Below are 17,713 nucleotides of genomic sequence, written 5' to 3'. Positions count from 1 at the left end.
TGCATGAGGGCATTGATCGAGTCAATGGACTATTGGTCGCGCATACGAGAAGATGAGACTCGGTCACTGCTGAAATGACGTGCGATGCGGTCGTCGCATCAATAGGTGGGGGAGAGTGTAACGTCCCGCCACATCCTAGTTAAATTTTGCGCCGGAAGAGGTGGAAGGGTCTAGAGTTGTGGAGAGGTTTGCGGAGAACTCTAGAACCTTCTAGATTAATCAAGAAGATTAGAGAATTCCTTAGAATTCTCTAGAATAATTTAGATATTTTCTTGAATGATTTGGCATATTCTAGAAAGTGTAGACTTTTCTAGAATAGGGACCAAAGTGTAATTATTAGAAGGACTTGTAAGTAAATTTTATTTACACTTAGTCCCTTAGGAGGTAGTATAAATAGAAGGGTCTCTCATTTGTAAATGCATCCAACCAAGCAAAGTTGTAAGCAAGTCTTCCAAAGTAATACAAGTCTTCTTCTAAAGTTCTCTTTTGCTCTTTCTAAGTCTTTCTTTGCATTCTCTTAGCGTTCCGAGTCTTAAAGGCTTACTTGAGCTTACAAGATCGTGAAAGATTCGGGAGTAAGTTTTCAAGTGCCGCACGAAGTCTTAGCAAATACTCTAAGTCCGTGACACTAGGTATTAACCGCGGAATAACTTTGTTTTGAAATTAGATGATATAATATTAAAAAACTTTCTATACTATTAGGTCACTTGAATAGATTATAAATTAAAAGTAGTTATTTATTAAATATAAAATAAGTTCGATTAGTAACTTCAAAAATGCGTTAAATGTGCTATAACATAATAAAATATAATTTGTTCTTTTTACTATAATAGTCTATTTCCCTTGAGCAAAAGTAATTTGTTTAATTTTTCTAACTTATATATAGTAATAAAAGAAACCAAAGTAGTTGAATTGATAGAAACCTCATTATATTTTTAGGGTAAATACCTCTAACAATCGATATATTGAAGTTAAACATGTAGGGTTAGCTAAATCTCCCATTTTTGTTGCCCTATCCTATTTTATCATAGTCAAATATTGTAGTAGAGAAAATACGCCTCCATTTTTAATCAAAAGTTTTAAATACGAATTCGGAATATAGAATCACCTAAATATCCCCTAAGATTTCATGATTTGATATGGAATATCAAAGTACTAATACAATAATTAAACTAAAAATAGCAAGACATTTGAAACAACATGAGGAATTACGATATCTCAACCATTTATAAAAATGAATAAAAGAAATAGATCTTTGCAGGTCTCTTATGTCTAAAAATAAAGATTCTGCAACAATAACATAAAACTAAAAATAATTTAATGAGTGATCTACCTAACTAATTATCTCTATTCTGACAAATACTACTAATTGTTTGTCATGAGGAAATTTATTTGTTATTATTTTAAAACTAATTTCCAAATGACCCTATCTATGAATAGAACTTGTAAGTTTTGGCCTGCAGTATGAGATGTCTCAAGGCACCAATTGGAGCTAAAACCATCAGAAGAACACCTATCAAGATGCATATCTACATAAAAAAAAAATGAAGACAAAATTATAATTTTAACAATACAAACAATTAGATTTCATCAATTTCTCAAAAATAATTTTCTTGTAACATACCCAATTGGTCCACCAAGACAATGAAAATCTTCTAGGTTTGTAGATGGCAAGCCACATGATACAAGGAAGCTACAACAATAGAGAAAAAGATTTGATTCGAATGTGAACGTTATCAATTTGACTTAAAAGTTATCGATATATAATATGCAAAATCGATAATCAGATTAACTAATAATATTTTTGAAAGATTTGGTTTTGTAATCCATCGATCACCAATACTATTTTAGTTATATGAGGTGTAGAAATGACACAAGATATTTGGCTTACAAAGTAGGTAGTAGGAGCAAATGCAAATCCTCCAAAGAAACTAAGTAGTCCACCAAAAAATGGAAATGTCATTCCAAGGAACAATGTTAAGGCTGCACATGCAATACAAAAAATAAAACATTTAATAAGTGATAATTTGATTATTGAAAACAAATCATGTTTATCATAAAATTAGTTATGATTCAACTTGGAAAATTCTAAAAAGTTGCTTCCACTCACAAAAATTTAGAAATAACTACAATTTTTAAGGAAAAAGAGATAAATATACTCCTAAACTGTCGAAAATTGTATATAGATATCTTCTGTCATACTTTTGAGACATTGGTATCTTTACCATTCAAAAACTAGAGCGTATATGCTATTCGCTCTAACGGAAGACTAAATAGGGACACATGACACAATGTTATTCGTCGATCCAATATTTAATAAACGTCGAGTTAGTGAATAAGATTATGACACATGTATGTCCGTTAGTATGAAGGATATATATGTTCTAGTTTTTGGACAACAGAGGCACCAATGTCTCAAAAATATGACGGAGAATATCTGCATACCATTTATGATACTTTGACGATATGTTTAACTTTTTTCCCATTTTAAATACCATTTCACATCTATAAAAAAAAAAAATTCTCAAATTTAATTTTCATGATCACACGAGCTCAATATATCAAATAAAATAATAATAGAGACATACCAACATAAACAGTCCGAACAGTGAATCGTAGTATTTTAGACGGAGCAAATTTCAGTCCCTTGACCATGTAAGATTCTACCATGTCAAACACACCCATAGCAAATATCTGGGAAAAAAAAATAACGTGTGAATTAGACGCACATCACATAGTCCAAATTCTATCGAGTAGTCAATATGAAATAAGTTTAACCTGATAGCTTCCAATAACATGAATAACGACGAACGCGTTCGCCATTATAATAAGCCAAGCAGGTTTCTCTAAGGAGATCAAGATATTGTCTTCCACAGTGTTACCAAAAGCTGCATAGCCAACAAAAGCAACTGGAAAATAACATATAGCAACAATAATATAGGCACCAATAACTCCCTTCCACATTGGTTTTTTGCATGGTTTTTCTGGTGTTGATGGCATAGTTGCTTGAATTTCTAAGACAACATTATGTCCAGCATATGCAAATGCAACTTCACCTAATGCCTGAAATCCATTAAACATTCTTCCTATTTGTGTTGAAGCCCTTGGACCATATTCAACTTCTGGACTTATTCCCTTGTGTACTGATGCTCCCCATCCTATCGTTGAGTAACTACACAATCATCACATTGTCAACATCAGACATCCAGATACATACGAGAGAGAAAGGAATACGACATACTAGAAATGAAGTTACCTAAGAGATGTGACAGCAGCAAGGAAAGAGACAAAAGAAATAGAGTTGAAATTGGGACAATGTGAAAGAAAGAAATGAACAGAGCCAAAAATCATGATGAAATAAGTAGTCCTCAGTGGACTACAAGTAGGACATGCAGTGTCATAAATCTTCTTCAGTGACTTCCCACCAGTCACCATATACAATATGTTCACTCCAACTTCTACTGTCAACTGCTGAGGAACCACAACCCACAGACCAAGCTTTTCACCAAAAGCCTCTTGCCCCAACTCATGGTACCTAACACAGACCACGATAAAATTAGCTCATGAAATTATAATCCAGTCAATTATTAAACCGTTCATTCATCGATTTAGTCTAATCATGATCTACAATGTGAGAATCGAACTCTCATTCAGTGGTGGAGCCAAAAATTTTACTAAGAGTATCCATGGTGTTTAGGGTTTGAATCTGGAACTCCTTCATTCATATGGACACCGATTACCTCTGTGTCTCCGATCCAAACCAATAAATAATATACATAATTTTGTTATTATACATACATAATATATTGTTTTTTTCTATAAATAATTTTAAAAATCTTATATATATCAAAAACTATTTTACAATTTACTTATGAAAGTAAGTGTCCAAGATGAGAACATTTATCTTATTGGTTTCATGTATACGAGTGTTTATGACAATTCTTTGTGAGATTGAAAATGTCGATATCTCTTCCTTCTGGGATGAAAATAGTGAAATAGTAAGATCAACGATTGAAAGTTTCGTAATATCAGACTCTCATCAATAAGGTGAAATCTCGTATAAGATTTATAATAATAAAGACATTAAAAGTTTAGTGAAAATTGGATGAATTGAATTTTTATTCTATTTTATTTATGTACCTATCGAATCTTTTTCCGGGTACCATCTCATGCATCTCCACCATTTGCCATAATGTATATAACGTTACCACCCATGATGTGAGCAATACTACGCCTCCCCAATACCTATTATAAAAAATATAACATTGAAAAATCAATTCAAAAAAAAATAATCATATTATATCAAAATTTAACAATATATACCTACATATGTTTATGAAATATAATTGTTATCACTCAATTTAAAAGATTTTTATCTCTAAAAAAAATTACTCAATTACAATTATATAAATTATATTTATACCATATGAACATAAACTCAGTGATAGAGCCAGAAATTTTATAAATGGTGCACACAGTTACATAATTACGCTACTATCTTATCGAAAAGTGGTAGAATTCGAAGAAAATACATACCATCCCATTTGAGACATGGCATAAGGGAGAGATAGAACACCAGCACCAACCATAGCTGTGACATTATGAAACGTCGAATAATACCATTTTGCAGTCCTATTTGATGTGATTGGTAGCCAATCATCGACGTTTTTAGTATTGTTATTATTACTCTCCGAACTTTTACTACTTCCCATACTTGAAAATATTTTCCTTTGTTTCTATATCTCAACCTGAATAGTAATTCCTTATTGAGGAATATAGATGATTTAAGGGGGAAAAATTCATCTATATATATATAGGTAGAGATTAGACTAGGTTGAAATATAATAAATTTATAAATTATGATAAATTTGATATTATTTTTAAAAATTGTGGTTACTTTAGTGTAGGCATATTGCCCTAATATTGTGGTTTACTCGATCCAAAGTCTAACTAACTCCATATTTAATTGGCATTGATTTTTTCGTATTTCGAAATTAGGATAATTGAATAAAGCTTATCTATTTTGGTCCAAAATACAAATAAAATTTACATTTATAATTTTTATTTTATTTTTTTGCTTTTCTAACATTTCTAAGTAGTAGAACTAAAACACTTTAATGAGGCTGATAACATGGATTACGGTTATTGATTGTTACACATATTTGATAATATTTGATAAAGTATTGTATTGTTTCAATACAACGTTTATATTTCAATAATTTTAAATGATAAGTTTATCAAAAAAAAAGAAGGATAAAGGATAGAATTATCTTAAAAAGGTAGGATAAAGAATATTATAAAATTATTAAATAATAAGTAAAGATAAAATTAGAAGAAAATATGAAGGTTATGACGCGGTCAGTACATGACCAAATCGATCGGTATCCTAAATGAAACTTTTTATGTTACTTCATTGTCGTTTCATACCATTAATATGTTAGACGCTGATTTTACAAACATACAATAAATATATATTTGGATAGAAATGTTAAAATAATTAACAATTAGTGCGTTTGGTAAAATCTGTTAAACAAGTATTTTAAATTCATTTACAAGAAGTTACAAATTTAAAGGTAGTTTTACATTTTTAGAAAAATGCGGAATAAAGGGATAATTAAATGCTAAAAATATTTCAGAGATTACAAAAAAAATATTAGTAATAAATGATAAAAGTTTGGTCAAACAAAATGCGCTTATAATTTTTGAATTATTTTGTGTGGTTAGACAAAATGCTCTTAATTATTACCAAACAAGTAAATAAATCAAAAGGTATTTAAACATAGATTTTGCAAATTTCTTTTTAAGAAACTGTACATGTTTGTAAGTACTATCCAAAATGCAAAATATTTTATTAAATCATAGTAGAAAAAATTACCTGACTCTTCAAATATTAAATAAAATGAAATAAAGAAACACTAAATAAGAAACCAAAACACTAATAAATAGGGGGATAATTAGAACTTTAATTTGAAGTGGTCAAAATTGTTTTGTAAAAGTTATTGTAACAATCTTTATTTGTTCATGTTTTTCTCTTAATACTTTGAAGAATAGTTCTTAATAATAATTGTTTAAATTGATATTGGTGTAATTATTAATTATGTTATTAATTTAAGAGTATTATTTTTTTTCCACATTTCAAACGAAATAATAATTCCTTATTGAGGAATATAGATGATTAAGGATGTATTTCTCAATTCTCACATATTTATACTCTCTATATATTAAAATTACTAAGGTCCTTAGAATTATTGATTAAACTTCTTGCCGTTCATTAAAATTACTAAGGTCCTTAGAATTACTAAAACTCCTATTTACATACCAAGAAACAAGGGGAACATTGATAGTATTAATAGATAAAATAATTCATTCTTTTTGTATTCTTTTTGTTTGTTAAAATGGATAAATAAAAAGGAATAGGTAAAAAAGAAAAACTGAACAAATAATTAGAGATAGAATGAGTAACCCTCGAGAATAAAATAGGAAAAGTAATATTATTTATGTATTTATTTTGTGGAATAACAAATACTAAGGACCATCCATTTTTCAATGGAAATAGAGGAACTGACGTTTAGGAATTTTATTATGTAGAATTTTAATTTACAATATTTTCTTCATTTTAAAATAAAAAATTAATCAATGTGAGTAGTTAGGGAAAGTAAAGACAACGGTGCAAAATGTTTTAAAAAATTATAAAATTTTATTTTAAGAAAGACAACCTTTTTTCCTAATAAATGTGAGTATATTTAGAAAATGTTTTGTCAAATATACAATTTTTTTCCATCTATCGTGGCGAAAGATTATGAGAACTTTTATTTTCTTCCTTCATATTAAAAAATATTAAATTCGAAATAAAATATAAATTTATAAAATGATTTGGATTATATTAAATTCGTAAATATATTAATTCAAATAAATATTGTTGATTAATATATTTGAGTTAAAAATTTAAGTCTAATAAATATGAATTTAATTAAAGTCTAAATTAATTAATTTCGACTACAATGGATGAACCCAATTTGTTAAGCCCAATTTCATCTCATTCTACAACTTATCTTGGTGCCATTTGAAAAAATGTTGTGGCATACCAAGTCAAATAAGAAACCAATAGAATCATGACATGTGTCAAAGATGACAAACTCGCTCCATAAAGCCTATATCACATGTCACTTAAATTTGATTGGCAAACGGAATCCTATTCCAATCCAACTCCTCTATTCTAAAACTATAAATAGGGGTCCTCATAATTCAAAAAAGGGACAGAAAATTCTAAACAAGAAGCTAGAGGAAATATGTGGTACAAACGCCATTTAATTCTCTACAAAGCTACAAGTTTAAGAATTCAAGCATTCAAGTTTCAAGAAAGATTAAGATCAAGACCACCGAATTCAAGAACAAGCTTGAAGCCCTTGAATTTAAATAAAGGTCAAAATCAAGATAAAGTCCAAGTTCAAGTTCATCATAGATTCAATAACAAGCTTTAAAGCCCTTGAATTTACATTTGAAAAGGCAAATTCAGAAAAATCATAGAGATTGTAACACTCGCATTTGAAACAATAAAATCAATTGTTGCTATAATTTTCCGTTCCTGATTATTGTTTTCTCGACGCAAATTTTACTGTCTACAAATTCTGGCATGCCCAGTGGGACCATCTCTACCTCTCATCTCAACTTTTTAAGCATTAATAAATAGCAAAATGTCTTCCACTATAGAAGAACAACTAGCAACCTTAACTAAAGCAATTGATGGCCTAACAAAGTGCGCACACGAGCAAGATGCTAAACTTTTCAAGCTAATAAATAAGATGGATAACATGATTGAAAGAAGATCAAGTCAATCACCTCTGAAGGTTTCTAAAATTCAAGATGAAGGAGAGTCTTGCGTAAACCAAACAAAGATCAAAGAGATTCTTATCTTAGATGAAGGTTTGATTCCAATTGATCAATTGAAGAACTTTATCATAGAGGCTATCAAAGACAAATTCGAGTCTTCATCCAAATTTTCTTCCATATATGCAAAGCCATATACACAAAGGATTAATAACTTGAAAATGTCTGAGGGCTATCTACCTCCCAAGCTTCAAGAATTGATGGAAAAGGAAATCCCAAACAACATATAGCGCATTTTATTGAGACTTGCAATGCTGCTAGACGTATGGTGATTATCATGTTAAAGAGTTCGTTCGATCTCTCAAAGAAATTGCCTTTGATTGGTAAACATATCTTCAACCTAATTCTATAGATAGTTGGGAGCAATTAGAGCAAGAGTTCCTCAATCGTTTCTATAGCACGAGACGTGTCGTTAGTATGATGGAACTTGCAAAGGCTCGTAAAGGTGAAAATGAGTTAGTTGTTGACTTTATTAATCCCTGGAGAAGTCTGAGCCTCAACTGCAAAGATTGCCTTAGTGAAAATTCTAGCACTGAAATGTGCATCCAAGGTATGAATTGGGGTCTTCATACATTTTGCAAGGATTAAAGTCTAATACATTTGAAGAGTTGGCAACTCGTGCACATGACATGGAATTAAGCATGACTTTAAGAAAATATCAACAATCTCTTGTCTATGGATCTCATGAAGATAAAGATATAGAAGAACTTCAAAGTGGGGGGAAGTCTGCATTCGAAGATGACTTTGAAGAGTCAATGTATATCTAGACGCTCCTTAACGCATGAGCTTAAACTGCAAGTTACAATGCTCCTTGAAACACGAGCTTAAACTGTATCTCACTTAAATCTTCAAGTTGAAATGTTTCATAAAATACGAGCTTAAATTGTATGTCACTTAAATCTTCAAGTTAGAATTAAATCTTCAAGTAGAAATCTCCTTGAAAGACGAGCTTAAACTGTATGTCACTTAAATCTTCAAGTTTGAGTTAAATCTTCATGTTGAAATGCTCCATAAAACACGAGCTTAAACTGTATGTCACTTAAATTTTCAAGTTAGAATCAAATCTTCAAGTTGAAATGCTCCTTGAAACATGAGTTTAAACTGTATGTCACTTAAATCTTCAAGTTAGAGTTAAATCTTCAAGTTGAAATGCTCCTTGAAACACGAGCTTAAACTGTGTGTCACTTAAATTTTCAAGTTTGAGTTAAATCTTCATGTTGAAATGCTCCATAAAACACGAGCTTAAGCTGTATGTCACTTAATCTTCAAGTTAGAATCAAATCTTCAAGTTGAAATGCTCCTTGAAACATGAGTTTAAACTGTATGTCACTTAAATCTTCAAGTTAGAGTTAAATCTTAAAGTTGAAATGCTCCTTGACACACGAGCTTAAACTGTGTGTCACTTAAATTTTCAAGTTTAAGTTAAATCTTCAAGTTGAAATACTCCTTGAAACACGAGCTTAAACTATATGTCCCTTAAATCTTCAAGTTTGAGTTAAATCATCAAGTTGAAATGCTTCTTGAGACACGAGTCTAAACTATATATCATAAAGCTCTTTAAATTTGAGCTAAATCTTTAATTTAAAATGCTCCCTAAACTGCATGTCACTCTTGGCCCGCAAGAGTATAAACTGTGTACGACACAATCAAAAAAAAAATAATCAAAAATCACTCAAATCCCCCAAAACTACGTTGTGGCTTGATCCTATTCATTAAGGTACGTAGGCGCTTAGAACCATATTCTTAGTTCAGTTGCATGAGTTTAAAAAAAATGTTCCCACTTGATTTATCGCGTGAAAGTCAAAGCGATATGTATTTTATTTTATCTTTTGTCTCATCAAACTTTAGACTTGTACGAAGTATTGATGGGTCGATGGAGGGGAAAACCCTTATAACACCTTGAGTTTATTTTCAAGGCGGGAGCGTTACACGGTATTCTAGTAAACTTCGAGTTGGTTAAGCATTCAAGACCTTGTAACACCTTGAGTTTATTTTCAAGGCGCGAGCTTTACACGGTATTCTAGTAAAGCTTCAAGTTGGTTAAGCATTCGGGACCTTGTAATACCTTGAGTTTATTTTCAAGGCAGCGACGTTAAACACATTTTTGTGTGATAAATCTTTCCAGTATGTAGCCTCTGTAAAATATAAAATTGCTTTTGTTGATATACAAAAAAAAACAAAAAAAAAAGGAAAATACAAGTGAAGGAAAGATTGTTACCTGTCAAGATTTTTGAGACTCGAAAGGTATTAAATCTTGAATCTTGGATATGCTGTAAACTTTTGTGTCTAGATTCGAAATCATCAAGCGGATTGTGATTTCGTCGTTCCTACGTCAAGACACGAGATTTTTAGTAAAGTCACACAAATATGAAATTTTTTTAGCATGGCAGAATCTAAAGCTAAATTCAAAAAATCATCTAGAAAGATTTTGAAGGTAATAAATTTTGAATTTTGGATATGTTAGAGATCGAAAATCCTAGTTTCTGAAAAATCAAACGGTTCATGATTTTGATTTTTCTATAACGAGATATGAATTTTCTACGACAGACATGTCAAGCTGTAAAAAAGTGACGAAATTTTTTTTTTACAAAAAGAGAAAAATTACCTTGAGTATGCCACTTTCGTCGTAGGCTCACAATCTGTAATTGAAGATGAAATTGTGGAGACAATGTATCTATTTATAGATTTCATTTGGTGGGATAAAATTCTTCTCCTAGTTCAATTACAATTCCTTTTTGACTTGGGCAATAAAACATATATATGAATATGAAATTGAGTAGGATTATAATTCCTAGTTGAATACAATTTCTTTTGACTAAGGCAATAAAACATATATAGGAATATGAAATTGAGTAGGATTACAATTCCTAGTTCAATTACAATTCCTTTTGACTAAGACAATAAAATGAAAATGAAATTGAGTAGGATTACAATTCCTAATTCAATTATAATTCATTTTTAACTAAGGTAAATTTAATAACTGGTAAACGGTTCAAGCCTAGTCTCTAAAAGATAAAATATCTCGACAAGACCTGAAGCAGGAGGCATTTGTAATCATTTAAAATTTATTAAATATAAATTTATAAAATGATTCGGATTATATTAAATTCGTAAATATATTAATTCAAATAAATATTGCTGATTGATATATTTGAGTTAAATATTTAAGTCCAATAAATGTGGATTTAATTAACGTCTAAATTAATTGATTTGGGCTACAATGGATGAACCCAATTTGTTAAGCCCAATTTCATCTCATTCTACAACCCATCTTGGTGCCATGTGGGCAAATGATGTGGCATGCCAAGTCAAATAAGAAACCAATAGAATCATAACATGTGTCAAAGATGACAAGCCCGCTCCATAAAGCGCATATGCCATGTCACTTAAATCTGATTGGCCGAACGAAATCCTATTCCAATCACAATTCCTCTATTCTAAAACTATAAATAGGGGTCCTCATAATTCAGAAAAGGGACAGAAAATTCTAAACAAGAAGCTAGAGGAAATATGTGATACAAACGCCATTTAATTCTCTACAAAGCTACAAGTTTAAGAATTCAAGCATTCAAGTTTCATGAACAATCAAGATCAAGACCACCGAATTCAAGAACAAGCTTGAAGCCCTTGAATTTAAATAAAAGTCAAGATCAAGATAAAGTTCAAGTTCAAGTTCATCATAGATTCAAGAACAAGCTAATAACTTTATTCAAACGTATTGACCTAGTATCATGGTTTACTTGATACAAAATTTAAAAAGTTTAACTAAAGGATATTTGATTTTTTTTCTTTTCTCCAAAATATAGCAAAGAATTTAGGATTTAAAGGGTATTTTGGTTTTTATTCTATCTCCAGAGTATAGCAAAGAAGTTAGGATTGTGACAGACTTTATCGATGCTTTTCTCTTTAAAATGAAGATTTTAAGTTAAAAAGAAACTAATTTCTAAATTTTAGTTTTGAACTATACTCAAATGTTTAAATTGTTATTCACGCAAGTTTTATTAATTATGTTTCATAATTTAAGAGTTTTACTTTTTCTAATATCTCAAATTGAATAGTAATTCCTTGTTGAGAAATATAGATGATGAGAGAAGTGTGAGAAAATTGTGGTAATTCTTTATAAATTTGATATTATTTTAAAATCGTGATTACTTTATTCAAACATATTCAATTTTTGGTTTGCTTGTTTCGAAATTTAACCAACTTTATCTTAACGAATTTTTGCTTATCTCTAAATACAATTAGGATAAACCTTATTTCCTTAGTTTTATTTTATATGTCACTTTTTTACTTTGTATTTGCATTAAGAAATTATGTAACTTTAATCTTCTACTCTTATTTTATTTTTTTTGGAACTCAAATTTTCAATCAATGAATATGAATTAATTAATTTATCGAATGAATATGAATAGTTTATTTAACTTATTAAATTGGTCAAACCAGGATAAAAAGGGAAACAATATGCTAATTTATGCATTAATTTTATGAAATGACAAGTATTATGAATCAATTATTTATAGAATGAATAATTGAGAAAATGGAACGGAGGAAATATCTATTTTAGTCCAAATGGCATAAAATTCACATTTGTAAAAGCTTATTTATAATTTTGATAGTTTAGCTAGTAAATGAAAATGTCAGAAAAATATTTAGCTTTTGTTTTTCTCAATTAAAAAAGTACTTGGGGCCCGTTTGACCATTAGATTTCCCAAATAATATTTGAAAAAAAATTGGCAAATAATGTTTGTCCATATAATTTGCCATTATTTGACAAATATTTCAAATTTCCAAATACTAGTTTTTTCTAGTATTTGGGTCAAATCTCATTATTTGGGATCTTTTAAAAATTAAATGTTTACCCCAAATTTTTATCTTTTACAAAAATACCCTCTATAGTAGTTGCTTGCGTTGTATTACATATTTTTTTTACGTAGAACACCAAAATATTGATGAAATATTTACTGAATATTAAGTAATGATTTGATTGTTGATGAAATGATGAAAAATTGGCTCAAGGTAACAAAGTCATGCACTATGTATACTTCACGATGTATGTAATGATGTTTGTTGCACTGACTCCAAATTATCACATTGCTTTAGTATCATGGACACTATTTGTTATTGTCGTAACGAACATCCAAGTGACTTGTAATACAAACATATCGTTAGTTTTGATAGTTCTAAAACTTATGGGTATAAATCATATTTTTCTAAAAAGGTGAAATATATTTTCCAAATCCTATGGTCAAACACATGGTAAAATTTCACTCAAATAATATTTGCCAAGAATATTTAGAAATCTATGGCCAAACGCTAGCTTGGTTTACCCAAACCCAAACCCATGAACTCAAGGCGACACGCGCTTTAACTTTAGTTTGAGGACCAACGCGCCCATCAGATTGTTGGATTGATAGGTATTCACGAATATAATATATCAATTTTTTAATATTTTTTTTATGAATACACATATATAAAATTTCTGGGAAAGTTAATGGGTGTGTGAGCACCCGATACTCTATGTGTGGTCTGCCCCTGATTGGATGATTGTTCCGTTACATATTATTTTGTAATGTATTATTTTATCTTAACATAACATTTGAATGATTATATATCATTACGGAATATTATACATTATTTCCTAATGTATTATTTTATTTTAACATACCATTTGAATGATTATATATTATTACGGAATGTTACACATTAATAATTTAAATGATAAACCTACAAGAAAAAATATGTAGGGTTAGAATTACTATTAAGAAGTAGGGTAAAACATGAGTCCGGAGCCTAAATGATGAAAACTGTTAACAAAAATTCCAAAACGGTATATGAAATTTCTTTTTAACCAAAACGGCAAAATCACTCATGAAGTAGCGATTTTATCCGCCGGAAAAAGCAAAATCGCTACTATAGCACCGATTTGTTAAATTTATTTTTTAAAAAAATAAAAAAAACTAAACAAAATCGCTCCCAAAGAAGCGATTTTCAAAATAATTTTTTTTTTCTTATAATCTTTTTAATATGTCGCCGCCTCAGCAGCGACTTAAGTATAATTTTTTATTATTATTAACTTTTGCTTCTTTTTTTAAAAAAAAAAGAAGTTTGAATCAATTTTTTTTATATCACCAGCTATTTTTAATTAATTTTTTTTAAAAAAATCAAATAAATCAAAAAAATAAATTTAGCAATTTGATTTTAAAAAATAAATAAATAAATTTAATTAAAAATCGCTGCCTTGACAGGGATTTGATTTTAAAAAATAAAAAAAAAATTTGATTTAAACTTTTTTTTTTAAAAAAAAGAAGAAGCAAAAGTTAATAATAAAAAAAGTTTAAACTTAAGTCGCTGCTGAGGCGGCGACATTAGAAAAATTATTTAAAAAAAAGATTTATTTTGAAAATTGCTCCTTTGGGAGCGATTTTGTTTAATTTTTTTTAAAAAAGAAATCAAATTAACAAATCGTTGCGACAGCAGCGATTTTCCTTTTTCCGGCGGCCAACATCGCTACTTCGTCAGCGATTTTGCCGTTTTGATTAATAACAAATTTTATATACCGTTTTAAAATTTTTGTTAACATTTTTCACCCTTTAATTTCTGAACTCGATAAAACATAGAATATGATTAATAAATAATAAATCAGATAACACGATCACATAATAAAATTTTTTGTTATACGGAATTAAATCATTAAATGATAAATATGATATGAATATATGATACAACAAAATTTAAGTAACAATAAAAATATAAATATATTATTTAAACTAACAATACAATATGATATAATACAAGGTAACAACAATTCAAACACTTAAAAAATACTTATATATATTAAGAAGGAATTGCACACACTTCTCTGTCAAAGTGTGTGCTTCCTTGAGAAAACATTGAATATAATTTCAAGGTTATTTCAGATATTTTTACATTTGCATGTCTATCTTTTCAGCATATCAACCTTAATGCCCCTTCAAAGTACATCACCGTCAAATACCTCCATTTCTTGGCCCTGTTCTCTTCTCTGCTTTTTTTTAATTGGTGTTGTCACGATCCTAACCGTCATGATGGGCATCCATTAACTCTCTGACGGGAGAACCACTATTATAATCCGACTAACACAACTTAAGAAACTAAACCATTTAAAAATACGAGAAATTGGTTTAAATCAAAAAATAAATAATGAGGTTCCATAAACTCTAAAAGTTTAACAACACAACTAAGCATAAACCTCGCGAAAATTCAATCCCTAAACCTGAGAGTTATTGTACCAAAAAACTCCACTAACCAACAGGTCAAAAAAAAGGGAGTGAACCCCGAAAACTAAACATAAGTAAAAGTCTAAATATGTAGTCTGAGACAGAAAAAAATGGACTAAACTAATGATGGATCCATGACAACCTGAAAGAACTAGCTCACCCTTGAATCCGGTCTCGGTCAATGATCTTCTAATCGAGGTCTGTCAGGAGGCGCTTGAAGATGTCATGTACTCAACAAAGAAAGAGCAAGTGCGATATCAATATACAAAATCACGGTGTACTGGTAGGATCATGTGGCTACTCCAGTAACCAAAACATAAGCAAGTAATTATAACACAGTAAACACATACACATAAAACATAATTCAATTATTATTTTAGGAGCAACATACAATTTCCCAATATCAAACAGGTATATATGAATGTAATAATCACAAGTGGTTCTCTCATGGAACCCACACCCAAACTGTTAGTGTGTTGGAACGTGACACTTTATCCAGTGTGTGTGTGTGCGTGCATGCGTGTGTGTGTATGTGGAAATATGACACCTTTTTTCAATATATGTGTCAGAGCATGACACCCGATCCAATCAACACATCCAAAATCACAGCCTCACCCATAATGAACAGTGCATGTAGTCACACAGTCAAGTAACAAGTTTATAACATGTAATTGTTCATACTTAATCATTTCCTTAGATTCGATTCATGATTGCTTATTCTCATACATGCATGCATGTAATGGAGCAATTAACAAGCATATATAACACAACAGAAAGTCGAATAATCACCTACCTCGAAATCAAGTATGAGTACTCCTAAGACACTTGAACCTTCCCTTTCTGAAGTCTTGCTGCTTGTTCTTGGTCTAAAACAATTAACTAATACAAGGATCAATAATCAAGGCCTAAATTACCGTGATTATAACAAAATATCAATCCAATGTCAAACCAATGATCCAAATGCTCAACTAGGGCTTTTTCCATCATTAATTTCAGGTCAAAATCCTATTCCAACGATAATTAACAAGGATCCTAAGTTCTAAGAATCAAAATTTATATTATGGGAGTATTTAACTTACCTTTGACACGAGAATTCGTGGGAATTTGATGAGAAACTGTCTTAGGTTATCCCTTAGATCTTAAGAACAAAGTTTTACTAGAAAATAACATTTTGAGGTTTTCCCCCGATTTAAGTCGCGGCTGGCCCGCCACAGCCTCCCCGCCCTGACGACTTGCACGGAGAAACAACTCAGAATTAGAGTCCCAAGCTCCCATTTCGCAACACACCTTCGACGTTCTAAAACTACCCCTTCACGCCAAGATTAGTGTTGAAAGCTTTACTCGCTAAATTTGATTCTGTAAAGCCATACATGCAATACGTCTTGGCTATACACTCACGTGATCAAACTTATAATTATATTCCCATCCATTACCGAATTGCCCTAGACCTTAGCTGACTTAGATTTTGTTCAAATCTGGCCTGGGCTAGAAATTTCCAAATCACTACTCAGAAGTTTTCTGACCCAAATTCCTTTACTATCGGCTTTCTCATAACAACGGAAACAAGAGGTTACATGTGGTTAGTAGAGTTAGCAATTGCATAGTATCTCAGGTGAGCATACTTTTCTGTATTTTTTTCTAGCAATTTTCTTCAATTTTTTTTGGTCAATAGTTTTGAATTTTCTTATTTGGATTCCCCAATCGTACTTAGCAATTTTTTTGTAATTTTTTTGTCCTTTACAATTTTTTGCAAATTTCTGAACTTTTTGTTTGCCTTCCTAAAGCTATATATATAGAGAGAGAGCTTGGCTACAATTATATTTGTATCTACAATTCTTATGGGGTTTGATTAATTTTGAAGATATCAATAAAAAATTGTATAGAAATATAACTTTGGAATGGTAAGTTTGGCTATGTACGACTAATAAACATTCTATTTTCTCACATATTAATTTTCATTTAAAGTATTTTGTAATTGTATATATTTGCACCACAAGTCTATGACCTATTATACACTATTCTTATGTTGGGCCTGGACAACGTCCAGATTACTTTTACTAATTTTATACGAGTGTTAAAAAATTGTGTAACTTTCACATATAACAAATATACAAATTATATTTGTATGTTATAGTTACAATTTGCATAATTACGTTTCATAGCAAACATAAATATGCACATTTCGCTATACGTATACAAAAGAAAAAACAATTGTATAATTCGCTACATATATATACAAAGAAATCAGTTGTACATGAATTCGCTTATACATATACAAAAGAAAGTAATTGTATACAAAGACCAATTATATAATTTGTGTATCTATGAAACGATAAAGAGAGAAAGACAAAAGAAAATTGAGCAGAAGAATATTTGTATTGTATAAATATAAGTGTATAGGATGAAAATATACAATATTCCTCGCTTTATACAAACAGAAATGCAATTTATACATTTCGTTTCTATTTGTATAAGTGAGAGAGGTCAGCGAGATATGAGAGAGTGGCGACCGAGATCTGAGAAAGGAGAGCGGAAATATATATATATATATATATATATATATATATATA

At 30.0% G+C, this 17,713-nt stretch overlaps 1 protein-coding gene across 1 annotated transcript; it reads right to left on the bottom strand.

Annotated features, from left to right (window-relative positions):
- Positions 1–1,239: 1,239 nt before the first annotated feature.
- Positions 1,240–4,789, bottom strand: LOC107017401 (lysine histidine transporter 2-like). The gene is made up of 8 exons (XM_015217640.2): positions 4,537–4,789; positions 4,141–4,245; positions 3,257–3,535; positions 2,779–3,172; positions 2,589–2,694; positions 1,892–1,983; positions 1,625–1,693; positions 1,240–1,529 (listed from the first exon to the last, which is right to left on the bottom strand). Exons 1-8 carry the CDS (start codon positions 4,710–4,712, stop codon positions 1,431–1,433), a joined length of 1,320 nt encoding a protein of 439 aa, XP_015073126.1. The 5' UTR covers positions 4,713–4,789; the 3' UTR covers positions 1,240–1,430.
- Between the last annotated feature and the right edge of the window lie 12,924 nt (positions 4,790–17,713).

Source organism: Solanum pennellii, chromosome 4 (assembly GCF_001406875.1).
Source record: "Solanum pennellii chromosome 4, SPENNV200".
Taxonomy (NCBI): Eukaryota; Viridiplantae; Streptophyta; class Magnoliopsida; order Solanales; family Solanaceae; genus Solanum; species Solanum pennellii.
Note: the sequence above shows the minus strand (reverse complement) of the source record. Positions and strands in the feature narration are given on the sequence as shown.